Genomic DNA, 26066 nt, shown 5'->3' with positions numbered 1-26066 from the left:
GAGGGAGATTCTCTCTGAGTGATGGGACGGTGTGGAGGGAGATTCTCTCTGAGTGTGATGGGACGGCGTGGAGGTACATTCTCTCTGAGTGTCATGGGACGGCGTGGAGGGAGATTCTCTCGTGAGTGTGATGGGACGGCGCGGAGGGAGATTCTCTCTGAGTGTGATGGGACGGCGTGGAGGGAGATTCTCTCTGAGTGTGATGTGATGGCGTGGAGGGAGATTCTCTCTGAGTGTGATGGGACGGTGTGGAGGGAGATTCTGAGTGATGGGATGGTGTGGAGGGAGATTCTCTCTGAGTGTGATGGGACGGTGTGGTGGGAGATTCTCTCTGAGTGTGATGGGACGGTGTGGAGGGAGATTCTCTCTGAGTGTGATGTGACGGTGTGGAGGGAGATTCTCTCTGAGTGTGATGGGACGGTGTGGAAGGAGATTCTTTCTGAGTGTGATGGGACGGCGTGGAAGGAGATTCTCTCTGAGTGTGATGGGACGGTGTGGAGGGAGATTCTCTCTGAGTGTGATGGGACGGTGTGGAGGGAGATTCTCTCTGACTGATGGGACGGTGTGGAGGGAGATTCTCTCTGAGTGTGATGGGACGGTGTGGAGGGAGATTCTCTGTGAGTGTGATGGGACGGTGTGGAGGGAGATTCTCTCTGAGTGTGATGGGACGGCGTGGAGGGAGATTCTCTCTGAGTGTGATGGGACGGTGTGGAGGGAGATTCTCTCTGAGTGTGATGGGACGGCGTGGAGGGAGATTCTCTCTGAGTGTGATGGGACGGCGTGGAGGGAGATTCTCTCTGAGTGTGATGGGACGGCGTGGAGGGAGATTCTCTCGGACTGATGGGACGGTGTGGAGGGAGATTCTCTCTGAGTGATGGGACGGTGTTGAGGGAGATTCTCTCTGAGTGTGATGGGACGGTGTGGAGGGAGATTCTCTCTGAGTGTGATGGGACGTTGTGGAGGGAGATTCTCTGTGAGTGTGATGGGACAGCGTGGAGGGAGATTCTGAGTGATGGGACGGCGAGGAGGGAGATTCTCTCTGAGTGTAATGGGACGGTGTGGAGGGAGATTCTGAGTGATGGGACGGTGTGGAGGGAGATTCTCTCTGAGTGTGATGGGTCAGTGTGGAGGGAGATTCTCTCTGACTGTGATGGGACGGTGTGGAGGGAGATTCTCTCTGAGTGTGATGGGACGGCGTGGAGGGAGATTCTCTCTGAGTGTGAGGGGACGGTGTGGAGGGAGATTCTCTCTGAGTGTGATGGGACAGCGTGGAGGGAGATTCTCTCTGAGTGTGATGGGACGGTGTGGAGGGAGATTCTCTCTGAGTGTGACGGGACCGTGTGGAGGGAGATTCTCTCTGACTGATGGGACGGCGTGGAGGGAGATTCTCTCTGAGTGATGGGACGGTGTGGAGGGAGATTCTCTCTGAGTATGATGGGACGGCGTGGTGGTAGATTCTCTCTGAGTGTCATGGGACGGCGTGGAGGGAGATTCTCTCGTGAGTGTGATGGGACGGCGCGGAGGGAGATTCTCTCTGAGTGTGATGGGACGGCATGGAGGGAGATTCTCTCTGAGTGTGATGTGATGGCGTGGAGGGAAATTCTCTCTGAGTGTGATGGGACGCTGTGGAGGGAGATTCTGCGTGATGGGATGGTGTGGAGGGAGATTCTCTCTGAGTGTGATGGGACGGTGTGGTGGGAGATTCTCTCTGAGTGTGATGGGACGGTGTAGAGGGAGATTCTCTCTGCGTGTGATGGGACGGGGTGGAGGGAGATTCTCTCTGAGTGTGATTGGACGGTGTGGAGGGAGATTCGTGAGTGATGGGATGGTGTGGAGGGAGATTCTCTCTGAGTGTAATGGGACAGTTTGGAGGGAAATTCTGACTGTGATGGGACGGTGTGGAGGGAGATTCTCTCTGAGTGTAATGGGACGGTGTGGAGGGAGATTCGCTCTGAGTGTGATGGGACGGCGTGGAAGGAGATTCTCTCTGAGTGTAATTGGACGGTGTGGAGGGAGATTCTCTCTGACTGTGATGGGACGGTGTGGAGGGAGATTCTCTCTGAGTGTGATGGGACGGTGTGGAGGGAGATTCTCTCTGAGTGTGATGGGACGGTGTGGAGGGAGATTCTCTCTGAGTGTGATGTGACGGTGTGGAGGGAGATTCTCTCTGAGTGTGATGGGACGGCGTGGAGGGAGATTCTCTCTGAGTGTGATGGGACGGCGTGGAGGGAGATTCTCTCTGAGTGTGATGGGACGGCGTGGAGGGAGATTCTCTCGGACTGATGGGACGGTGTGGAGGGAGATTCTCTCTGAGTGATGGGACGGTGTTGAGGGAGATTCTCTCTGAGTGTGATGGGACGGTGTGGAGGGAGATTCTCTCTGAGTGTGATGGGACGTTGTGGAGGGAGATTCTCTGTGAGTGTGATGGGACAGCGTGGAGGGAGATTCTGAGTGATGGGACGGCGAGGAGGGAGATTCTCTCTGAGTGTTATGGGACGGTGTGGAGGGAGATTCTGAGTGATGGGACGGTGTGGAGGGAGATTCTCTCTGAGTGTGATGGGTCAGTGTGGAGGGAGATTCTCTCTGACTGTGATGGGACGGTGTGGAGGGAGATTCTCTCTGAGTGTGATGGGACGGCGTGGAGGGAGATTCTCTCTGAGTGTGAGGGGACGGTGTGGAGGGAGATTCTCTCTGAGTGTGATGGGACAGCGTGGAGGGAGATTCTCTCTGAGTGTGATGGGACGGTGTGGAGGGAGATTCTCTCTGAGTGTGACGGGACCGTGTGGAGGGAGATTCTCTCTGACTGATGGGACGGCGTGGAGGGAGATTCTCTCTGAGTGATGGGACGGTGTGGAGGGAGATTCTCTCTGAGTATGATGGGACGGCGTGGAGGTAGATTCTCTCTGAGTGTCATGGGACGGCGTGGAGGGAGATTCTCTCGTGAGTGTGATGGGACGGCGCGGAGGGAGATTCTCTCTGAGTGTGATGGGACGGCATGGAGGGAGATTCTCTCTGAGTGTGATGTGATGGCGTGGAGGGAAATTCTCTCTGAGTGTGATGGGACGCTGTGGAGGGAGATTCTGCGTGATGGGATGGTGTGGAGGGAGATTCTCTCTGAGTGTGATGGGACGGTGTGGTGGGAGATTCTCTCTGAGTGTGATGGGACGGTGTAGAGGGAGATTCTCTCTGCGTGTGATGGGACGGGGTGGAGGGAGATTCTCTCTGAGTGTGATTGGACGGTGTGGAGGGAGATTCGTGAGTGATGGGATGGTGTGGAGGGAGATTCTCTCTGAGTGTAATGGGACAGTTTGGAGGGAAATTCTGACTGTGATGGGACGGTGTGGAGGGAGATTCTCTCTGAGTGTAATGGGACGGTGTGGAGGGAGATTCGCTCTGAGTGTGATGGGACGGCGTGGAAGGAGATTCTCTCTGAGTGTAATTGGACGGTGTGGAGGGAGATTCTCTCTGACTGTGATGGGACGGTGTGGAGGGAGATTCTCTCTGAGTGTGATGGGACGGTGTGGAGGGAGATTCTCTCTGAGTGTGATGGGACGGTGTGGAGGGAGATTCTCTCTGAGTGTGATGTGACGGTGTGGAGGGAGATTCTCTCTGAGTGTGATGGGACGGCGTGGAGGTAGATTCTCTCTGAGTGTGATTGGACGGTGTGGAGGGAGATTCTGAGTGATGGGATGGTGTGGAGGGAGTTTCTCTCTGAGTGTGATGGGACGGTGTGGTGGGAGATTCTCTCTGAGTGTGATGGGACGGGGTGGAGGGAGATTCTCTCTGAGTGTGATGGGACGTTGTGGAGGGAGATTCTCTGTGAGTGTGACGGGACGGCGTGGAGGGAGATTCTGAGTGTGATGGGACGGCGTGGAGGGAGATTCTCTCTGAGTGTGATGGGACGGCGTGGAGGTAGATTCTCTCTGAGTGTGATTGGACGGTGTGGAGGGAGATTCTGAGTGATGGGATGGTGTGGAGGGAGTTTCTCTCTGAGTGTGATGGGACGGTGTGGTGGGAGATTCTCTCTGAGTGTGATGGGACGGGGTGGAGGGAGATTCTCTCTGAGTGTGATGGGACGTTGTGGAGGGAGATTCTCTGTGAGTGTGACGGGACGGCGTGGAGGGAGATTCTGAGTGTGATGGGACGGCGTGGAGGGAGATTCTCTCTGAGTGTGATGGGACGGCGTGGAGGGAGATTCTGAGTGTGATGGGACGGCGTGGAGGGAGATTCTCTCTGAGTGTGATGGGACGGTGTGGAGGGTTATTCTCTCTTTGACCAGCTGCTGTTTCCATCGTGCTCAGTACCAGGTCGGACAGTTGTACTCTGTGGCCGAGGCCAGCAAGAAGAACACGGGAGGAGGGGACGGCATCGAGGTGCTGATTAACGAACCGTACGAAAAGGATGGCGAGCGGGGGCAATACACACACAAAATCTATTACCTGGAGAAGTGAGTCAATGTTCCGGTACCGTGGGATGCACGTGTCTGGTATCCTTCCATCCCTCTCCCTTTCTCCTTCCCACTGTTTTACCCTCCTTTCTGCACTCTCCCCGCGCAGTTTGTCTCTGTGCCTGCGAGTGATGGCGCCTGACTCCTCTCTCTCATTCTCCCACAGTAAAGTTCCCCAGTTCATCCGGCTCCTGGCTCCGGAAGGGTCACTGATTGTCCATGAGAAGGCATGGAACGCGTATCCGTACTGCCGGACCAGTGAGTACTGTTTGCCCGTCCAGATCTGTGAGTGTGAGTGTGAGAGAGAGAGACAGAGACTGGCCTTCACACTGTGTATGTGTGTGTGTGTGTGTGTGTGTGTGTGTGTGTCTGTGTGTGTGTGTCTGTGTGTGTGTGAGAGAGAGAGGGGACCAGCACTGAGGGTCTGTGTGTGCAGGATGGGTGTTACGCTGGCTGGTGTTTTACGGTGATTTGGACGGGCTGGGAACTGCCTGCAGAAAGAGGTAGGTTTTTCTTACAGAGAGTGGTGGGTTGGGGAATGTGGAACGTGCTCGTTCCGGCAGATACATTCCAGACTCTTTGGCACAAAGCTGGTAACAGATCAGAGAGCCAGGTTGAGATTGATTTTACAGATGGATTCGACCCAGAGAAGTGTAAAGTGATTCACTTTGGAGGAATACAGGGTTAGTTATGGAGGAACAGCGGGATGTCAGGGTCCGTGTCCATAAATCCCTCAAAGCTGCCAGGATGGTTAAAGCGGTGTTCGCTGTACTGGCCTTCACTAGTTGGGGGATTGAGTTTGAGAGTCATAGGGAAATGTTACCATCCTTTCAAAGGGCCCTGTACTCTGCTGATCAGAATTACTTGCCCCTTCCGCCCTGGGAGGCACAGCATGGTAGGCAGTGGGGTGTTGTGTGGGGGGAGGATTTGGAGTTGATATTCCTAGGATTTGGATTGGGGAGATGGTTATTTAAGATCGTTATAGCCGGGGGTGGTAATGGGGACAAGCTCCCAATGGCGTGTGGCTCCAACGGCCTCTGACAACCAATTCCAGTTCCTGGGCTTTGCGTGTGGCTTCGCTACTAAGCCCAGCAGAACCATGTCTACTGACAGGAGAAGGGGCAGAAGTGGGTTAATGACACTTTCTGACCAGTATCTTGGGGCAGACGGGACCCATCGGACGTGGCCGGCAGCTGATCTACACGTCTCAAACCTTGTGGCTGTGGCCAGTCACGGGGAAGGTTTTGGGAGGAAACCCTGAGGGGAACTCAGAGCTGGAGACCCTCAGGCGGTCGGACGTTGAGCTCAACACTGCTGCTGTCGACTGCTGTTGCTTTGGGTTGATCAGCGTGGGGAGGGGGATCTGCTACACGGGCAACATCGTACTGTCCAGGCTTGTGTGTCACGTAGACAGCTAGGCAGAGGGCCTGGGATCGATGTGTTTGTGGGGGTGTGGGGAGGAGTGTGGCAGGGGGGCAGTGCCCTGAGTAATCCGGTCTCCCTCTCTTCCATGTGCCTCCCTGCTGCTGTGTGGACCCAGTCGTCACGGTAAGTGGCTCCCCCTCCCCACTACTGGTCTCTGTGCCCCAGACCTGGCCCTCTCCACCCAGGCACCCGTGCACCAAATCACCTCTCCTCCCCATAGACTGTCAGCACCCACCTCACAGTGACACGTCCTCTCTTCCCCCAACTGTCTCCTTCCCTTTCCCCCTCCCTCATCACCTCCCTGTTTCTCGGCCCACCCAGCGCGGTTCTCCCAAAGGCCTCCCCGAATGGTGTATCTCCCCGTTCTCTCCTTACAGAACGAGTACATGAAAGACGATTTCTTTGTGAAGATCGAGACCTGGCACAAGCCTGACCTGGGGGAGCAGGAAAACGTGAGTGAGGGGGAGAGGGGACGGTCGGTGAGGGGGGGAGGGGACGGTCGGTGAGGGGGGGGGAGGGGACGGTCGGTGAGGGGGGGAGGGGACGGTCGGTGAGGGGGGGAGGGGACGGACGGTGAGGGGGGGGAGGGGACGGTCGGTGAGGGGGGGAGGGGACGGTGGGTGAGGGGGAGAGGGGACGGGTGAAGGTGGAGGGGACGGTCGGTGAGGGGGGAGAGGGGACGGTCGGTGAGGGGGAGAGGGGACGGTCGGTGAGGGGGGAGGGGACGGTCGGTGAGGGAGAGAGGGGACGGTCGGTGAGGGGGCGGGGACAGTCAGTGAGAGGGGGAGAGGGAACGGTCGGTGAGGGGGAGGGGACGGTCAGTGAGGGAGAGGGGACGGTCGGTGAGAGGGGGGAGGGGACGGTCGGTGAGGGGGGAGGGGACGGTCGGTGAGAGGGGGAGAGGGGACGGTCGGTGAGGGAGTGTGGACAGTCGGTGGGGGGGAGGGGACGGTCGGTAACTGGGGGAGAGGGGACGGTCGGTGAGGGGGGAGAGGGGACGGTCGGTGAGGGGGAGAGGGGACGGTCGGGGAGGGGGAGAGGGGACGGTCGGTGAGGGGGGAGGGGACGGTGGGTGAGGGGGAGAGGGGACGGTCGGTGAGGGGGCGGGGACAGTCAGGGGGAGAGGGAACGGTCGGTGAGGGGGAGGGGACGGTCGGTGAGGGAGAGGGGACGGTCGGTGAGAGGGAGGGGACGGTCGGTGAGAGGGGGAGAGGGGACGGTCGGTGAGGGAGTGTGGACAGTCGGTGGGGGGGAGGGGACGGTCGGTGACTGGGGGAGAGGGGACGGTCGGTGAGGGGGGAGAGGGGACGGTAGGTGGGGGGAGGGGACGGTCACTGAGGGGGAGAGGGGACGGTCACTGAGGGGGAGCGGAGTCGGTCGGTGAAGGGGGAGAGGGAACGGTCGGTGAGGGGGAGAGGGGACGGTCGGTGAGGGGGGGAGAGGGGACGGTGGGTGAGGGGGAGAGGGGACGGTGGGTGAGGGGGAGGGGACGGTCGGTGAGGGAGAGGGGATGGTCGGTGAGGGGGGAGAGGGGACGGTCGGTGAGGGGGAGAGGGGACGGTCGGTGAGGGGGGAGGGGACGGTGGGTGAGGGGGAGAGGGGACGGTCGGTGAGGGAGTGTGGACAGTCGGTGGGGGGGAGAGGGGACGGTAGATGGGGGGAGGGGACGGTCACTGAAGGGGAGCGGGGTCGGTCGGTGAAGGGGGAGAGGGAACGGTCGGTGAGGGGGGGAGGGGACGGTCGGTGAGGGGGGGAGGGGACGGTGGGTGAGGGGGGAGAGGGGACGGTGGGTGAGGGGGAGAGGGGACGGTGGGTGAAGGGGGAGGGGACGGTCGGTGAAGGGAGAGAGGGGACGGTCGGTGAGGGAGAGGGGACGGTGGGTGAGGGGGAGGGGACGGTCGGTGAGAGGGAGGGGACGGTGGGTCGGGGGGAGGGGACGGTGAGAGGGGGAGGGGACGGTCGGTGAGAGGGGGAGAGGGGACGGTCGGTGAGGGAGTGTGGACAGTCGGTGGGGGGGAGGGGACGGTCGGTGACTGGGGGAGAGGGGACGGTCGGTGAGGGGGGAGAGGGGACGGTAGGTGGGGGGGAGGGGACGGTCACTGAGGGGGAGAGGGGCCGGTCGGTGAAGGGGGAGAGGGAACGGTCGGTGAGGGGGGGAGAGGGAACGGTCGGTGAGGGAGAGGGGACGGTCGGTGAGGGAGAGGGGACGGTCGGTGAGGGAGAGTGGACGGTTGGTGAGAGGGAGGGGACGGTCGGTGAGGTGGGGAGGGGACGGTGGGTGAGGGTGAGGGGACGGTGGGTGGGGGGGACGGGACGGTCGGTGAGAGGGGGAGGGGACGTTCGCTGAGGGAGAGGGGACGGTCGGTGAGGGGGAGGGGACGGTCGGTGAGGGGGAGGGGACGGTCGGTGTGGGGGGAGGGGACGGTCAGTTAGAGGGGGAGTGGGAACGGTCGGTGAGGTGGGGAGGGGACGGTGGGTGAGGGGGAGGGAACGGTCGGTGAGAGGGGGAGGGGATGGTCAGTGAGAGGGGGAGAGGGGACGGTCAGTGAGGGAGAGGGGACAGTCAGTGAGAGGGGGAGAGGGGACGGTCAGTGAGGGGGAGGGGACGGTGGGTGAGGGGGAGGGGACGGTGGGTGAGGGGGAGAGGGGACGGTCAGTGAGAGGGGGAGAGGGGACGGTCAGTGAGGGGGAGGGGACGGTCAGTGAGAGGGGGAGAGGGGACGGTCGGTGAGGGGGAGGGGACGGTCAGTGAGAGGGGGAGAGGGGACGGTCGGTGAGGGGGAGGGGACGGTCGGTGAGAGGGGGAGAGGGGACGGTCGGTGAGGGGGAGGGGACCGTCAGTGAGAGAGAGGGGACGGTCAGTGAGGGGGAGGGGACGGTCGGTGAGGGAGAGGGGACGGTCAGTGAGAGGGTAGAGGGGACGGTCAGTGAGAGGGGGAGAGGGGACGGTCGGTGAGGGGGAGGGGACGGTCGGTGAGGGGGAGGGGACGGTCAGTAAGGGAGAGGGGACGGTCAGTGAGGGGGAGGGGAGGTCGGTGAGAGGGGGAGAGGGGACGGTCGGTGAGGGGGAGGGGACGGTCAGTAAGGGAGAGGGGACGGTCAGTGAGGGGGAGGGGAGGTCGGTGAGAGGGGGAGAGGGGACGGTCGGTGAGAGGGTAGAGGGGACGGTCAGTGAGGGGGAGGGGACGGTCGGTGAGGGGGAGGGGACGGTCAGTGAGGGAGAGGGGACGGTCAGTGAGGGGGAGAGAGGGGACGGTCAGTGAGGGAGAGGGGACGGTCGGTGAGGGGGAGGGGACGGTCAGTGAGGGAGAGGGGACGGTCAGTGAGGGGGGAGAGGGGACGGTCAGTGAGGGGGAGGGGATGCTCGGTGAGGGAGAGGGGACGGTCAGTGAGAGGGTAGAGGGGACGGTCAGTGAGGGGGAGGGGACGGTCGGTGAGGGGGAGGGGACGGTCAGTGAGAGGGGGAGAGGGGACGGTCAGTGAGGGGGAGGGGACGGTTGGTGAGAGGGAGGGGACGGTCAGTGAGAGGGTAGAGGGGACGGTCAGGGAGAGGGGGAGAGGGGACGGTCGGTGAGGGGGAGGGGACGGTCGGTGAGGGGGGGGCGGTCAGTGAGAGAGAGGGGACGGTCAGTGAGAGGGAGGGGACGGTCAGTGAGGGGGAGGGGACGGTCAGTGAGAGGGTAGAGGGGACGGTCAGTGAGAGGGAGAGGGGACGGTCGGTGAGGGGGAGGGGACGGTCGGTGAGGGGGAGGGGACGGTCAGTGAGAGGGGGAGAGGGGACGGTCGGTGAGGGGGAGGGGACGGTCGGTGAGGGAGAGGGGACGGTCAGTGAGAGGGTAGAGGGGACGGTCAGTGAGAGGGAGATGGGACGGTCGGTGGGGGGTGGGCGGTCAGTGAGAGAGAGGGGACGGTCAGTGAGAGGGAGGGGACGGTCAGTGAGGGGGAGGGGACGGTCAGTGAGAGGGGGAGAGGGGACGGTCAGTGAGAGGGAGAGGGGACGGTCGGTGAGGGGGAGGGGACGGTCGGTGAGGGGGAGGGGACGGTCGGTGAGGGGGAGGGGACGGTCCGTGAGGGGGGAGAGGGGACGGTCGGTGAGGGGGAGGGGACGGTCAGTGAGAGGGGGAGAGGGGACGGTCAGTGAGGGGGGAGAGGGGACGGTCGGTGAGGGGGACGGGACAGTCAGTGAGGGGGAGGGGACGGTCAGTGAGAGGGGGAGAGGGGACGGTCGGTGAGGGGGAGGGGACGGTCAGTGAGAGGGGGAGAGGGGACGGTCAGTGAGGGGGAGGGGACGGTCAGTGAGGGGGGAGAGGGGACGGTCTGTGAGGGGGAGAGGGGACGGTTGGTGAGGGGGAGGGGACAGTCGGTGAGGGGGAGGGGACAGTCAGTGAGGGGGAGGGGACGGTCAGTGAGGGGGGAGAGGGGACGGTCGGTGAGGGGGAGGGGACAGTCAGTGAGGGGGAGGGGACGGTCAGTGAGAGGGGGAGAGGGGACGGTCAGTGAGGGGGAGGGGACGGTCAGTGAGAGGGGGAGAGGGGACGGTCGGTGAGGGGGAGGGGACGGTCAGTGAGGGGGAGGGGACGGTCAGTGAGGGGGAGGGGACGGTCAGTGAGAGGGGGAGAGGGGACGGTCAGTGAGAGGGGGAGAGGGGACGGTCTGTGAGGGGGAGAGGGGACGGTCGGTGAGGGGGAGGGGACGGTCGGTGAGGGGGAGGGGACGGTCAGTGAGGGGGGGAGAGGGGACGGTCGGTGAGGGGGAGGGGACGGTCAGTGAGGGGGAGGGGACGGTCAGTGAGAGGGGGAGAGGGGACGGTCAGTGAGGGGGAGGGGACGGTTGGTGAGAGGGAGGGGACGGTCAGTGAGAGGGTAGAGGGGACGGTCAGGGAGAGGGGGAGAGGGGACGGTCGGTGAGGGGGAGGGGACGGTCGGTGAGGGGGGGGCGGTCAGTGAGAGAGAGGGGACGGTCAGTGAGAGGGAGGGGACGGTCAGTGAGGGGGAGGGGACGGTCAGTGAGAGGGTAGAGGGGACGGTCAGTGAGAGGGAGAGGGGACGGTCAGTGAGGGGGAGGGGACGGTCAGTGAGGGGGAGGGGACGGTCAGTGAGAGGGAGAGGGGACGGTCGGTGAGGGGGAGGGGACGGTCGGTGAGGGGGAGGGGACGGTCAGTGAGAGGGGGAGAGGGGACGGTCGGTGAGGGGGAGGGGACGGTCGGTGAGGGAGAGGGGACGGTCAGTGAGGGGGGAGAGGGGACGGTCGGTGAGGGGGAGGGGACGGTCGGTGAGGGAGAGGGGACGGTCAGTGAGAGGGTAGAGGGGACGGTCAGTGAGAGGGAGACGGGACGGTCGGTGGGGGGTGGGCGGTCAGTGAGAGAGAGGGGACGGTCAGTGAGAGGGAGGGGACGGTCAGTGAGGGGGAGGGGACGGTCAGTGAGAGGGGGAGAGGGGACGGTCAGTGAGAGGGAGAGGGGACGGTCGGTGAGGGGGAGGGGACGGTCGGTGAGGGGGAGGGGACGGTCAGTGAGGGGGGAGAGGGGACGGTCGGTGAGGGGGAGGGGACGGTCAGTGAGAGGGGGAGAGGGGACGGTCAGTGAGGGGGGAGAGGGGACGGTCGGTGAGGGGGACGGGACAGTCAGTGAGGGGGAGGGGACGGTCGGTGAGGGGGAGGGGACGGTCAGTGAGGGGGAGGGGACGGTCAGTGAGGGGGGAGAGGGGACGGTCTGTGAGGGGGAGAGGGGACGGTCGGTGAGGGGGAGGGGACGGTCGGTGAGGGGGAGGGGACAGTCAGTGAGGGGGAGGGGACGGTCAGTGAGGGGGGAGAGGGGACGGTCGGTGAGGGGGAGGGGACGGTCAGTGAGGGGGAGGGGACGGTCAGTGAGAGGGGGAGAGGGGACGGTCGGTGAGGGGGAGGGGACGGTCAGTGAGGGGGAGGGGACGGTCAGTGAGGGGGAGGGGACGGTCAGTGAGAGGGGAAGAGGGGACGGTCAGTGAGAGGGGGAGAGGGGACGGTCTGTGAGGGGGAGAGGGGACGGTTGGTGAGGGGGAGGGGACGGTCGGTGAGGGGGAGGGGACGGTCAGTGAGGGGGGGAGAGGGGACGGTCGGTGAGGGGGAGGGGATTGTCAGTGAGGGGGAGGGGACGGTCAGTGAGAGGGGGAGAGGGGACGGTCGGTGAGGGGGAGGGGAGTGTCAGTGAGGGGGAGGGGACGGTCAGTGAGAGGGGGAGAGGGGACGGTCAGTGAGGGGGAGGGGACGGTCAGTGAGGGGGGGAGAGGGGACGGTCGGTGAGGGGGAGGGGATTGTCAGTGAGGGGGAGGGGACGGTCAGTGAGAGGGGGAGAGGGGACGGTCAGTGAGGGGGAGGGGACAGTCAGTGAGAGGGGGAGAGGGGACGGTCGGTGAGGGGGAGGGGACGGTCAGTGAGGGGGAGGGGACGGTCAGTGAGAGGGGGAGAGGGGACGGTCAGTGAGAGGGGGAGAGGGGACGGTCTGTGAGGGGGAGAGGGGACGGTTGGTGAGGGGGAGGGGACGGTCGGTGAGGGGGAGGGGACGGTCAGTGAGGGGGGGAGAGGGGACGGTCGGTGAGGGGGAGGGGATTGTCAGTGAGGGGGAGGGGACGGTCAGTGAGAGGGGGAGAGGGGACGGTCAGTGAGGGGGAGGGGACGGTCAGTGAGGGGGGGAGAGAGGACGGTCAGTGAGAGGGGGGGAGGGGACGGTCAGTGAGGGGGGGAGAGAGGACGGTCAGTGAGAGGGGGAGAGGGGACGGTCAGTGAGGGGGAGGGGACGGTCAGTGAGAGGGGGAGAGGGGACGGTCGGTGAGGGGGAGAGGGGACGGTCGGTGAGGGGGAGAGGGGACGTTTGGTGAGGGGGGGAGAGAGGGTTGGGGGTAAAACAGGGACCGTAACACAGATGCACTGTCTGAGTCAACCTGGCTCTGTCTCTCCACACCCCTCCCTGCCCCACCGAATTCTTCTCCCCCCCTTGAATTCTTCTCCCCCCCTTGAATTCTTCTCCCCCACCACCCCACAGGTTCATGGCCTCGACCCTGAGGACTGGAAGGAGGTGGAGGTTCTGCCCATTGACATCGCCGACCGGAGCATGGTGTATGGCAATGTGAGGAACTGGTCAACTCCCAAACCTCCCTCCCCTCCCCCTCCCCCTCCCCCTCCCCCTCCCCTTCCCTCCCCCTCCCCCTCCCCTTCCCTCCCCTTCCCCTCCCCCTCACCCTCCCCTTCCCCTCCCCCTCCCCTTCCCCCTCCCCTTCCCCTCCCCTCCCCTCCCCCTCCCCCCTCCCCTTCCCCTCCCCCTCCCCCTCCCCCCTCCCCTTCCCCTCCCCCTCCCCCTCCCAGCCCCCCTCCCCCTCCCAGCCCCCCTCCTCTCCCCCTCCCAAACCACCCTCCCCATCCCCCCTCCCCATCCCCCCTCCCCCTCCCCTCCCCTCCCCATCCCCATCCCCATCCCCATCCCCCCCCCCTCCCCTCCCCATCCCCCCCTCCCCTCCCCATCCCCCCCTCCCCTCCCCATCCCCCTCCCCTCCCCTCCCCATCCCCCCTCCCCATCCCCCCTCCCCTCCCCTCCCCTCCCCTCCCCTCCCCTCCCCTCCCCTCCCCTCCCCTCCCCTCCCCTCCCCTCCCCTCCCCATCCCCCTCCCCTCCCAAACCACCCGCCCCTCCCCGTCTCCCTCCCCCTCCCCATCCCCCTCCCCATCCCCCTCCCCTCCCCTCCCAACCCCCCTCCCCATCCCCCTCCCCTCCCCTCCCCTCCCCATCCCCCTCCCCCCCCATCCCCCCCTCCCCTCCCCATCCCCCCCCTCCCCTCCCCATCCCCCCTCCCCTCCCCATCCCCCCCTCCCCTCCCCTCCCCCCTCCCCTCCCCTCCCCTCCCCTCCCCTCCCCTCCCCATCCCCCCCTCCCCTCCCCTCCCCTCCCAAACCACCCGCCCCTCCCCGTCTCCCTCCCCCTCCCAGCCCCCCTCCCCTCCCCCTCCCAGCCCCCCTCCCCTCCCCTCCCAACCCCCCTCCCCTCCCCTCCCCCCTCCCCACCCCTCCCCTCCCCCCTCCCCACCCCTCCCCTCCCAACCCCCCCTCCCCTCCCCTCCCCCCTCCCAACCCCCCTCCCCCCTCCCAACCCCCCTCCCCTCCCCTCCCAACCCCCCTCCCCTCCCCTCCCCTCCCAACCCCCCCTCCCATCTCCCTCCCAAATCACCCTCCCCTCCCCGTCCTCCTCCCCCTCCCAGCCCCCCTCCCCCTCCCAAACCACCCTCCCCTCCCCATCCCCCACCACCCTCCCCTCCCCATCCCCCACCACCCTCCCCTCCCCATCCCCCTCCCAGCCCCCCTCCCCCTCCCAAACCACCCTCCCCTCCCCGTCCCCCTCCCCCTCCCCTTCCCAACCCCCTCCCCTCCCCTTCCAAACCACCCTCCCTTCCCCCTCCCCTTCCCCCTTCCCAACACCCCTCCCTTCCCCCTCCCCATTCCCAACACCCCTCCCTTCCCCCTCCCCCCTCCCCCTTCCCAACACCCCTCCCCAACTCCCCACTCCCCTCCCCCTCCCGAAACCCCCCTCCCCTCCCCCTTCCCCAAACCCCCTCTCCACCCAATCAAACTCATCTGCATCCCTCAAATGGTGGACCGGAGCAGGGTACAACATAAGGTGGGAAATTGCGCCCAAATCACATCACCACCTCCCCTCCAGGATGCCCCTAGAGAGGGTGGGGCCCATTGGTACTGAATGGGAAGGGGTGGGGTTCCGGGGGGAGTGAATGGGAAAGGGCGGGGTTCTCCTAGGAGTGAATGGGAAGGGGTGGGGTTCTGCTGGGAATGAATGGGAAGGGGTGAGGCTCTGCTGGGAGTGAATGGGAAGGGGTGGAGTTCTGCTAGGAGTGAATGGGAAGGGGTGGGGTTCTGCTGGGAATGAATGGGAAGGGGTGGGGTTCCAGGGGGAGTGAATGGGAAGGGGTGGGGCTCTGCTGGGAGTGAATGGGAAGGGGTGGGGTTCTGCTAGGAGTGAATGTGAAGGGGTGGGGTTCTGCTAGGAGTGAATGGGAAGGGGTGGGGTTCTGCTGGGAAGGGGTGGGGTTCTGGGGGGAGTGAATGGGAAGGGGTGGGGCTCTGCTGGGAGTGAATGGGAAGGGGTGGGGTTCTGCTGGGAATGAATGGGAAGGGGTGGGGTTCCGGGGGGAGTGAATGGGAAGGGGTGGGGCTCTGCTGGGAGTGAATGGGAAGGGGTGAGGTTCTGCTGGGAATGAATGGGAAGGGGGCGGGGTTCCGGGGGGAGTGAATGGGAAGGGGTTGGGTTCCGGTGGGAGTGAATGGGAAGGGGTGGAGTTCCGGTGGGAGTGAATGGGAAGGGGTGGGGTTCTGCTGGGAGTGAATGGGAAGGGGTGGGGTTTTGCTGGGAGTGAATGAGAAGGGGTGGGGTTCTGCTGTGAGTGAATGGGAAGGGGTGGGGTTCTGCTGTGAGTGAATGGGAAGGGCTGGGGTTCTGCTGGGAGTGAATGGGAAGGGCTGGGGTTCTGCTGGGGGTGAATGGAAAGGGGTGAGGTTCTGGGGGAGTGAATGGGAAGGGGTGAGGTTCTGCTGGGAGTGAATGGGAAGGGGTGGGGTTCTGCTGGGAATGAATGGGAAGGGGTGGGGTTCCGGGGGGAGTGAATGGGAAGGGGTGGGGCTCTGTTGGGAGTGAATGAGAAGGGGTGGGGTTCTGCTAGGAGTGAATGGGAAGGGGTGGGGTTCTGCTGGGAAGGGGTGGGGCTCTGTTGGGAGTGAATGAGAAGGGGTGGGGTTCTGCTAGGAGTGAATGGGAAGGGGTGGGGTTCTGCTAGGAGTGAATGGGAAGGGGTGGGGTTCTGCTGGGAAGGGGTGGGGTTCTGCTGGGAGTGAATGGGAAGGGGTGGGGTTTTGCTGGGAATGAATGGGAAGGGGTGGGGTTCCGGGGGGAGTGAATGGGAAGGGGTGGGGCTCTGCTGGGAGTGAATGAGAAGGGGTGGGGTTCTGCTAGGAGTGAATGGGAAGGGGTGGGGTTCTGCTAGGAGTGAATGGGAAGGGGTGGGGTTCTGCTGGGAATGAATGGGAAGGGGTGGGGTTCCGGGGGGAGTGAATGGGAAGGGGTGGGGCTCTGCTGGGAGTGAATGGGAAGGGGTGGGGTTCTGGGGGGAGTGAATGGGAAGGGGTGGGGTTCTGCTGGGAGTGAATGGGAAGGGGTGGGGTTCTGCTGGGAGTGAATGGGAAGGGGTGGGGTTCTGCTGGGAGTGAATGGGAAGGGGTGGGGTTCTGCTGGGAGTGAATGGGAAGGGGTGAGGTTCTGGGGAATGAATGGGAAGGGGTGAGGTTCTGCTGGGAGTGAATGGGAAGGGGTGGGGTTCTGCTGGGAATGAATGGGAAGGGGTGGGGTTCCGGGGGGAGTGAATGGGAAGGTGTGGGGCTCTGCTGGGAGTGAATGGGAAGGGGTGGGGTTCTGCTAGGAGTGAATGGGAAGGGGTGGGGTTCTGCTAGGAGTGAATGGGAAGGGGTGGGGTTGTGCTGGGAATGAATGGGAAGGGGTGGGGTTCTGCTGGGAGTGGATGGGAAGGGGTGGGGTTCTGCTGGGAGTGAATGGGAAGGGGTGGGGTTCTGCTGGGAGTGAATGGGAAGGGGTGGGGTTCTGCTGGGACTGAATGGGAAGGGGTGGGGTTCCGGGGGGAGTGAATGGGAAGGTGTGGGGCTCTGCTGGGAGTGAATGGGAAGGGGTGGGGTTCTGCTAGGAGTGAATGGGAAGGGGTGGGGTTCTGCTAGGAGTGAATGGGAAGGGGTGGGGTTGTGCTGGGAATGAATGGGAAGGGGTGGGGTTCCGGGGGGAGTGAATGGGAAGGGGTGGGGCTCTGCTGGGAGTGAATGGGAAGGGGTGGGGCTCTGCTGGGAGTGAATGGGAAGGGGTGGGGTTCTGCTGGGAATGAATGGGAAGGGGTGGTGTTCCGGGGGGAGTGAATGGGAAGGGGTGGGGCTCGGCTGGGAGTGAATGGGAAGGGGTGAGGTTCTGCTGGGAGTGAATGGGAAGGGGTGGGATTCTTCTGGGAATGAATGGGAAGGGGTGGGGTTCCGGGGGGATTGAATGGGAAGGGGTTGGGTTCCGGTGGGAGTGAATGGGAAGGGGTGGGGTTCCGGTGGGAGTGAATGGGAAGGGGTGGGGTTCTGCTGGGAGTGAATGGGAAGGGGTGGGGTTCTGCTGGGAGTGAATGGGAAGGGGTGGGGTTCTGCTGGGAGTGAATGGGAAGAGGTGGGGTTCTGCGGGGGGTGAATGGAAAGGGGTGAGGTTCTGGGGGAGTGAAGGGGAAGGGGTGAGGTTCTGCTGGGAGTGAATGGGAAGGGGTGGGGTTCTGCTGGGAATGAATGGGAAGGGGTGGGGTTCCGGGGGGGGGAGTGAATGGGAAGGGGTTGGGTTCCGGTGGGAGTGAATGGGAAGGGGTGGGGTTCCGGTGGGAGTGAATGGGAAGGGGTGGGGTTCCGGTGGGAGTGAATGGGAAGGGGTGGGGTTCTGCTGGGAGTGAATGGGAAGGGGTGGGGTTCTGCTGGGAGTGAATGGGAAGGGGTTGGGTTCCGGTGGGAGTGAATGGGAAGGGGTGGGGTTCCAGGGGTAGTGAATGGGAAGGGGTGAAGTTCCGGGGGGAGTTAATGGGAAGGGGTGAGGTTCCGGGGGGAGTGAATGGGAAGGGGTGGGATCCTGTTGGCAGTGGGGACGATGGGAATGAATGCAGTGAATCTGATTGTTCTCATCACCATTCCCAGGATTATAAATCTGACGAAGATCCAGCGATTTTCAAATCGGTGAAGACGGGACGAGGCCCCCTGGGGCCAAGCTGGAAGGTACAAATCTTGTCCTATTTGACAGATTTCTGTCAACCTCTCCTATCACTCCAGATGTAACACCCCTCTCTGCCCCTGACCCCACGCCCCTTGCCTCCTCCTTCCCTCCACTATCGTCTCCCATCCTACCATGTCCTTCCCCGTCTCTCCCTGACACTCCCCCAGTCCCCGCTGCGCCCCCTCTCTCCCTCTCCCGACGCCCATCTCTCTCTCCCCCCGACGCCCGTCTCTCTCTCCCCCCGACGCCCGTCTCTCTCTCTCCCCCCGACGCCCGTCTCTCTCTCCCCCCGACGCCCGTCTCTCTCCCCCCCCGACGCCCGTCTCTCTCTCCCCGACGCCCGTCTCTCTCTCCCCCGACGCCCGTCTCTCTCTCCCCGACGCCCGTCTCTCTCTCCCCCGACGCCCGTCTCTCTCTCTCCCCCGACGCCCGTCTCTCTCTCTCTCCCCTGACGCCAGTCTCTCTCTCTCTCCCCTGACGCCCGTCTCTCTCTCTCTCTCTCTCCCCTGACGCCCGTCTCTCTCTCCCCCTCTCTCCCCTGACGCCCGTCTCTCTCTCCCCCTCTCTCCCCTGACGCCCGTCTCTCTCTCCCCCCGATGCCCATCTCTCTCTCTCCCCCGAGGCCCGTCTCTCTCTCTCTCCCCGACGCCCGTCTCTCTCTCCCCCCGACGCCCGTCTCTCTCTCCCCCCGACGCCCGTCTCTCTCTCCCCCCGACGCCCGTCTCTCTCTCCCCCCGACGCCCGTCTCTCTCTCCCCCCGACGCCCGTCTCTCTCTCTCCCCCGACGCCCCTCTCTCTCTCCCCCGACGCCCGTCTCTCTCTCTCCCCCGACGCCCGTCTCTCTCTCTCTCCCCTGACGCCCGTCTCTCTCTCTCTCTCTCTCCCCTGACGCCCGTCTCTCTCTCCCCCTCTCTCCCCTGACGCCCGTCTCTCTCTCCCCCTCTCTCCCCTGACGCCCGTCTCTCTCTCCCCTGACGCCCGTCTCTCTCTCCCCCCGATGCCCATCTCTCTCTCTCCCCCGAGGCCCGTCTCTCTCTCTCTCCCCCCCGACGCCCGTCTCTCTCTCTCCCCCGACGCCCGTCTCTCTCTCTCCCCTGACGCCCGTCTCTCTCTCTCTCTTTCTCCCCTGACGCCCGTCTCTCTCTCTCCCTCTCTCCGACGCCAGTCTCTCTCCCTCTCTCTCCCCTGATGCCCGTCTCTCTCTCCCCCGATGCCCGTCTCTCTCTCCCCTGATGCCCGTCTCTCTCTCCCCCGATGCCCGTCTCTCCCTCCCCCCGACGCCCGTCTCTCTCTCCCTCCCCCCGACGCCCGTCTCTCTCTCCCCCCGACGCCCGTCTCTCTCTCCCCCGACGCCCGTCTCTCTCTCCCCCGACGCCCGTCTCTCTCTCTCTCCCCGACGCCCGTCTCTCTCTCCCCCCGACGCCCGTCTCTCTCTCCCCCCGACGCCCGTCTCTCTCTCCCCCCGAGGCCCGTCTCTCTCACTCCCCCGACGCCCGTCTCTCTCCCCCCGACGCTCGTCTCTCTCTCCCCCCGACGCCCGTCTCTCTCTCCCTCCGACGCCCGTCTCTCTCTCTCCCCCCGACGCCCGTCTCTCTCTCACGACCCCCGACGCCCGTCTCTCTCTCACTACCCCCGACGCCCGTCTCTCTCTCTCTCCGCCTGACGTCCGTCTCTCTCCCCCCAACGCTCGTCTCTCTCTCCCCCCGACGCCCGTCTCACTCCCTCCCCCCGACGCCAGTCTCTCTCTCTCCCCTGACGCCCGTCTCTCTCTCCCCCTCTCTCCCCTGACGCCCGTCTCTCTCTCCCCCTCTCTCCCCTGACGCCCGTCTCTCTCTCCCCCCGATGCCCATCTCTCTCTCCCCCCCGAGGCCCGTCTCTCTCTCTCCCCCCCGACGCCCGTCTCTCTCTCTCCCCCGACGCCCGTCTCTCTCTCTCTCCCCTGACGCCCGTCTCTCTCTCTCCCTCTCTCCGACGCCAGTCTCTCTCCCTCTCTCTCCCCTGATGCCCGTCTCTCTCTCCCCCGATGCCCGTCTCTCTCTCCCCTGATGCCCGTCTCTCTCTCCCCCGATGCCCGTCTCTCTCTCCCCCGATGCCCGTCTCTCCCTCCCCCCGACGCCCGTCTCTCTCTCCCTCCCCCCGACGCCCGTCTCTCTCTCCCCCTGACGCCCGTCTCTCTCTCCCCCCGACGCCCGTCTCTCTCTCCCCCGACGCCCGTCTCTCTCTCCCTCCGACGCCCGTCTCTCTCACTCCCCCGACGCCCGTCTCTCTCCCCCCGACGCTCGTCTCTCTCTCCCCCCGACGCCCGTCTCTCTCTCCCTCCGACGCCCGTCTCTCTCTCCCTCCCCGACGCCCGTCTCTCTCTCTCCCCCCGACGCCCGTCTCTCTCTCTCCCCCCGATGCCCGTCTCTCTCTTCCGGCCCGACGCCCGTCTCTCTCTCTCCCCCGGACGCCCGTCTCTCTCTCACGACCCCCGACGCCCGTCTCTCTCTCACTACCCCCAACGCCCGTCTCTCTCTCTCTCCGCCTGACGTCCGTCTCTCTCCCCCCAACGCTCGTCTCTCTCTCCCCCCGACGCCCGTCTCACTCCCTCCCCCCGACGCCAGTCTCTCTCCCTCCCCCCGACGCCCGTCTCTCCCTCCCCCCGACGCCCGTCTCTCTCTCCCCCCGACGCCCGTCTCTCTCTCCCCCCGACGCCCGTCTCTCTCTCCCCCCGACGCCCGTCTCTCTCTCTCCCCGACGCCCCTCTCTCTCTCCCCCGACGCCCGTCTCTCTCTCTCCCCCGACGCCCGTCTCTCTCTCTCTCCCCTGACGCCCGTCTCTCTCTCTCTCTCTCTCCCCCGACGCCCGTCTCTCTCTCCCCCCGACGCCCGTCTCTCTCTCCCCCCGACGCCCGTCTCTCTCTCCCCCCGACGCCCGTCTCTCTCTCCCCCCGACGCCCGTCTCTCTCTCTCCCCCGACGCCCGTCTCTCTCTCTCTCTCTCTCCCCTGACGCCCGTCTCTCTCTCCCCCTCTCTCCCCTGACGCCCGTCTCTCTCTCCCCCCGATGCCCATCTCTCTCTCTCCCCCGAGGCCCATCTCTCTCTCTCTCCCCCCGACGCCCGTCTCTCTCTCTCTCCCCCCGACGCCCGTCTCTCTCTCCCCCCGACGCCCGTCTCTCTCTCCCCCGGACGCCCGTCTCTCTCTCACTACCCCCGACGCCCGTCTCTCTCTCTCTCCGCCTGACGTCCGTCTCTCTCCCCCCAACGCTCGTCTCTCTCTCCCCCCGACGCCCGTCTCACTCCCTCCCCCCGACGCCAGTCTCTCTCCCTCCCCCCGACGCCAGTCTCTCTCCCTCTCTCCGACGCCAGTCTCTCTCCCTCTCTCTCCCCTGATGCCCGTCTCTCTCTCCCCCGATGCCCGTCTCTCTCTCCCCTGATGCCCGTCTCTCTCTCCCCCCGATGCCCGTCTCTCTCTCCCCCGATGCCCATCTCTCTCTCCCCCCGATGCCCATCTCTCTCTCCCCCGATGCCCATCTCTCTCTCCCCCCGATGCCCATCTCTCTCTCTCCCCTGACACCCGTCTCTCTCTCTCTCTCCCCCGACACCCGTCTCTCTCTCTCCCTCCCCGACGCCCGTCTCTCTCTCTCCCCCCCCGACGCCCGTCTCTCTCTCCCTCCCCCCGACGCCCGTCTCTATCTCCCTCCCCCCGACGCCCGTCTCTCTCTCCCCCCGACGCCCGTCTCTCTCTCCCCCGACGCCCGTCTCTCTCTCCCCCCGACGCCCGTCTCTCTCTCCCCCCGACGCCCGTCTCTCTCACTCCCCCGACACCCGTCTCTCTCCCCCCGACGCTCGTCTCTCTCTCCCCCCGACGCCCGTCTCTCTCTCCCTCCGACGCCCGTCTCTCTCTCCCTCCCCGACGCCCGTCTCTCTCTCTCCCCCCGACGCCCGTCTCTCTCTCTCCCCCCGACGCCCGTCTCTCTCTTCCGGCCCGACGCCCATCTCTCTCTCTCCCCCCGACGCCCGTCTCTCTCTCTCCCCCCGACGCCCGTCTCTCTCTCCCCCCGACGCCCGTCTCTCTCTCCCCCGGACGCCCGTCTCTCTCTCATGACCCCCGACGCCCGTCTCTCTCTCACTACCCCCGACGCCCGTCTCTCTCTCCCCCCGACGCCCGTCTCTCTCTCCCCCGACGCCCGTCTCTCTCTCCCCCGACGCCCGTCTCTCTCTCCCCCGACGCCCGTCTCTCTCTCTCTCCCCGACGCCCGTCTCTCTCTCCCCCCGACGCCCGTCTCTCTCTCCCCCCGACGCCCATCTCTCTCTCCCCCCGACGCCCGTCTCTCTCTCACGACCCCCGACGCCCGTCTCTCTCTCACTACCCCCGACGCCCGTCTCTCTCTCCCCCCGACGCCCGTCTCTCTCTCCCCCGACGCCCGTCTCTCTCTCCCCCGACGCCCGTCTCTCTCTCCCCCGACGCCCGTCTCTCTCTCTCTCCCCGACGCCCGTCTCTCTCTCCCCCCGACGCCCGTCTCTCTCTCCCCCCGACGCCCATCTCTCTCTCCCCCCGACGCCCGTCTCTCTCTCCCCCCGACGCCCGTCTCTCTCTCCCCCCGACGCCCGTCTCTCTCTCCCCCCGACGCCCGTCTCTCTCTCCCCCGGACGCCCGTCTCTCTCTCACGACCCCCGACGCCCGTCTCTCTCTCACTACCCCCGACGCCCGTCTCTCTCTCCCCCCGACGCCCGTCTCTCTCTCCCCCGACGCCCGTCTCTCTCTCCCCCGACGCCCGTCTCTCTCTCTCTCCCCGACGCCCGTCTCTCTCTCCCCCCGACGCCCGTCTCTCTCTCCCCCCGACGCCCATCTCTCTCTCCCCCCGACGCCCGTCTCTCTCTCCCCCCGACGCCCGTCTCTCTCCACTCCCCCGACACCCGTCTCTCTCCCCCCGACGCTCGTCTCTCTCTCCCCCCGACGCCCGTCTCTCTCTCCCTCCGACGCCCGTCTCTCTCTCCCTCCCCGACGCCCGTCTCTCTCTCTCCCCCCGACGCCCGTCTCTCTCTCTCCCCCCGGCGCCCGTCTCTCTCTCTCCCCCCGACGCCCGTCTCTCTCTCTCCCCCCGACGCCCGTCTCTCTCTCTCCCCCCGACGCCCGTCTCTCTCTCTCCCCCCGACGCCCGTCTCTCTCTCTCCCCCCGACGCCCGTCTCTCTCTCTCCCCCCGACGCCCGTCTCTCTCTCTCCCCCCGACGCCCGTCTCTCTCTTCCGCCCCGACGCCCGTCTCTCTCTCCCCCGACGCCCGTCTCTCTCTCTCTCCCCCCGACGCCCGTCTCTCTCTCCCCCCGACGCCCGTCTCTCTCTCCCCCCGACGCCCGTCTCTCTCACTCCCCCGACGCCCGTCTCTCTCCCCCCGACGCTCGTCTCTCTCTCCCCCCGACGCCCGTCTCTCTCTCCCTCCCCGACGCCCGTCTCTCTCTTCCGGCCCGACGCCCGTCTCTCTCTCCCCCGACGCCCGTCTCTCTCTCTCCCCCCGACGCCCGTCTCTCTCTCTCCCCCCGACGCCCGTCTCTCTCTCTCCCCCTGACGCCCGTCTCTCTCTCTCCCCCTGACGCCCGTCTCTCTCTTCCGCCCCGATGCCCGTCTCTCTCTCCCCCGACGCCTGTCTCTCTCTCTCTCCCCCCGACGCCCGTCTCTCTCTCCCCCCGACGCCCGTCTCTCTCTCCCCCCGACGCCCGTCTCTCTCTCCCCCCGACACCCGTCTCTCTCACTCCCGACGCCCGTCTCTCTCTCCCCCGGACGCCCGTCTCTCTCTCACTACCCCCGACGCCCGTCTCTCGTCTCTCTCCCCCCTGATGCCCGTCTCTCTCCCTCCCCGACGCCCGTCTCTCTCCCTCCCCGACGCCCGTCTCTCTCTCTCCCCCCGACGCCCGTCTCTCTCTTCCGGCCCGACGCCCGTCTCTCTCTCCCCCGACGCCCGTCTCTCTCTCTCTCCCCCCGACGCCCGTCTCTCTCTCCCACCCCCACGCCCGTCTCACTCTCTCCCCCCGACGCCCGTCTCTCTCTCTCCCCGACGCCCGTCTCTCTCTCCCCGACGCCCGTCTCTCTCTCTCTCCCCGCGACGCCCGTCTCTCTCTCACTCCCCCCGACGCCCGTCTCTCACTCCCCCGACGCCCGTCTCTCACTCCCCCCGACGCCCGTCTCTCACTCCCCCCGACGCCCGTCTCTCTCACTCCCCCGACGCCCGTCTCTCTCACTCCCCCGACGCCCGTCTCTCTCACTCCCCCCGACGCCCGTCTCTCTCACTCCCCCCGACGCCCGTCTCTCTCACTCCCCCCGACGCCCGTCTCTCTCACTCCCCCGACGCCCGTCTCTCACTCCCCCGACGCCCGTCTCTCACTCCCCCCGACGCCCGTCTCTCTCACTCCCCCCGACGCCCGTCTCTCTCACTCCCCTCGACGCCCGTCTCTCTCACTCCCCTCGACGCCCGTCTCTCTCACTCCCCCCGACGCCCGTCTCTCTCTCCCCCGACGCCCGTCTCTCTCTCCCCGACGTCCGTCTCTCTCTCTCCCCGACGCTCGTCTCTCTCTCTCTCTCCCCGACGCCCGTCTCTCTCTCTCTCCCTGACGCCCGTCTCTCTCTGTCTCCCCGACGCCCGTCTCTCTCTCCCCGACACCCATGTCCATCTCACTCTCCCCGACACCCATCTCCGTCTCACTCTCCCTGACACCTGTCTCTCTCTTGCCAACCACAGAAGGATCTCCTTGATCAGCCGGACTGCCCCCACATGTGCGCCTACAAACTGGTGACGGTGAATTTCCAGTGGTGGGGGCTCCAGGGCCGAGTTGAGAAGTTCATCCACAAGGTCAGCTCTCAGAGTTGCGGGGTGGGGTGGGGTGGGCCTGGGATTGACGTGGTGATGGGGGAAGGAGCACAGAGGCAGTGAGAGAACGACAGGGCACAGTGGGGGGATGAGAGGCTGGCAGTGGTGAGACAGGGCAGACAGAGGTAAGAGTGGGGAAGGTGAGAGGGGATGGAGGGAGGGAGGGAGATGGTGGAGGATCTTTGTTCTGATCGGAGGCTTGTGACAAGTGGTGTGTCACAGGGATCAGTGTCAGGTCCACCGTGGTCTGTCCTCTATGTTAACAATTCGGTTGATAATGTTGTTGACGTGGTTACTGGGTTTACAGACCACACTGACTGCTGGTGTGGTGGACAGTGAGGAAGGTTGTCTCTGGTTACAGATTAGCTGGGGAAATGGGATAAGGACGCAGTGGGAAATGAACACAGACAAGGGTGAAGTCAGGTTAGGGGGTTAGACCAGGGCAGGATGTTCACGGTGAATGGCAGGACCCTGGGGAGTGTACAGAACAGAAGAACCGAGGAGTATCGGCAGATGGTTCCCTGAAAGTCAGGTCACAAGTTGCCAGGTTGGTGAGGAAGGTGTCTGACCCACTGGCTTTCATCACTCAGGGTGCTGGGTTAAGCAGTTGTGACGTTATGTTACAGGTGGACAAGACACTGGAGAGAGCACGAGAGCACACTGTGAGCTGGTCTGTTCAGCCAGCTGCTGGAAGGGTGGGATGGAGCTGGGGAGGTTGCAGAAAAGATTCACCAGGGCAAGAGGGACCGAGTTACAAGGAGAGACTGGGCAGGTGGAGACAGTTTTCCCCGGAGTGTTCGAGACAGAGGCTGTCTGGGTTGATAGAGGTTTATAGATTTACATTGACTGAAGGTCTTTTGCCAATGGGGGAGGAATCAAGGCCCTGGGTTTAAGGTGTGAGCGGAGAAGTTTAATAAGGATCCGAGGGGCAAATTTTTCAGTCAGGGTGGTCCATCTCGTGCCTGAGCTGAGACAGGTAGATTAATGATTAATGTTTAGAAGACACTCGGACAGATGCACGGACAGGAAAGGGATATGGGTCAAACATGGCAGAAGTGACTGATTCAGAGGAAAGGTGAAGAAGTGGGAGAGATGACAGACGAGGTACAGGGAGAGAGGGAGAGGTGAAACATCACTGTACGTGTGTATTTGCGCATGCACGCATAAGGAAGTGGAAGTTCTGCGTTTCCCGTGTCTCATCCTGTGTAACTCCTACCTCCTGTCTCATACTGCGACCCTCATCTCCTTCACCCTCAGCAAGAGAAGCGACTCTTCACAAACTTCCACCGTCAACTCTTCTGCTGGATCGACAAATGGATCGGCCTCACCATGGACGACATTCGTCAGATGGAGGAGGATACACAAAAGGAGCTGCTTCAGGTGGGTGACGGGACAGTGTACAGAGAGCTTTACTCTGTGTCTGACCCTGGGAGTGTGTGATGGGTCGGTGTGGAGGGAGCTTTACTCTGTGTCTGACCCTGGGAGTGTGTGATGGGACGGTGTGGAGGGAGATTCATTCCGTGTCTGATCC

At 64.7% G+C, this 26066-nt stretch overlaps 1 protein-coding gene across 1 annotated transcript in view; it reads left to right on the top strand.

Moving 5' to 3' along the window:
- The window catches only part of pitpnbl (phosphatidylinositol transfer protein, beta, like), a 73930-nt gene that overhangs the window by 37383 nt on the left and 10481 nt on the right, over positions 1-26066 (top strand). Inside the window, exons 3-10 of the mRNA XM_063063054.1 lie at positions 4302-4447; positions 4614-4705; positions 5988-5995; positions 6250-6324; positions 12888-12971; positions 17617-17694; positions 24407-24517; positions 25793-25915. Coding sequence (XP_062919124.1) covers positions 4302-4447; positions 4614-4705; positions 5988-5995; positions 6250-6324; positions 12888-12971; positions 17617-17694; positions 24407-24517; positions 25793-25915 — 717 coding nt within the window. The remainder of the gene's footprint in view (positions 1-4301; positions 4448-4613; positions 4706-5987; positions 5996-6249; positions 6325-12887; positions 12972-17616; positions 17695-24406; positions 24518-25792; positions 25916-26066) is intronic.

The sequence above is a fragment of the Mobula hypostoma genome, chromosome 11, assembly GCF_963921235.1.
Source record: "Mobula hypostoma chromosome 11, sMobHyp1.1, whole genome shotgun sequence".
NCBI lineage: Eukaryota > Metazoa > Chordata > Chondrichthyes > Myliobatiformes > Myliobatidae > Mobula > Mobula hypostoma.
This window is presented reverse-complemented; position numbering and strand designations above follow the sequence as displayed.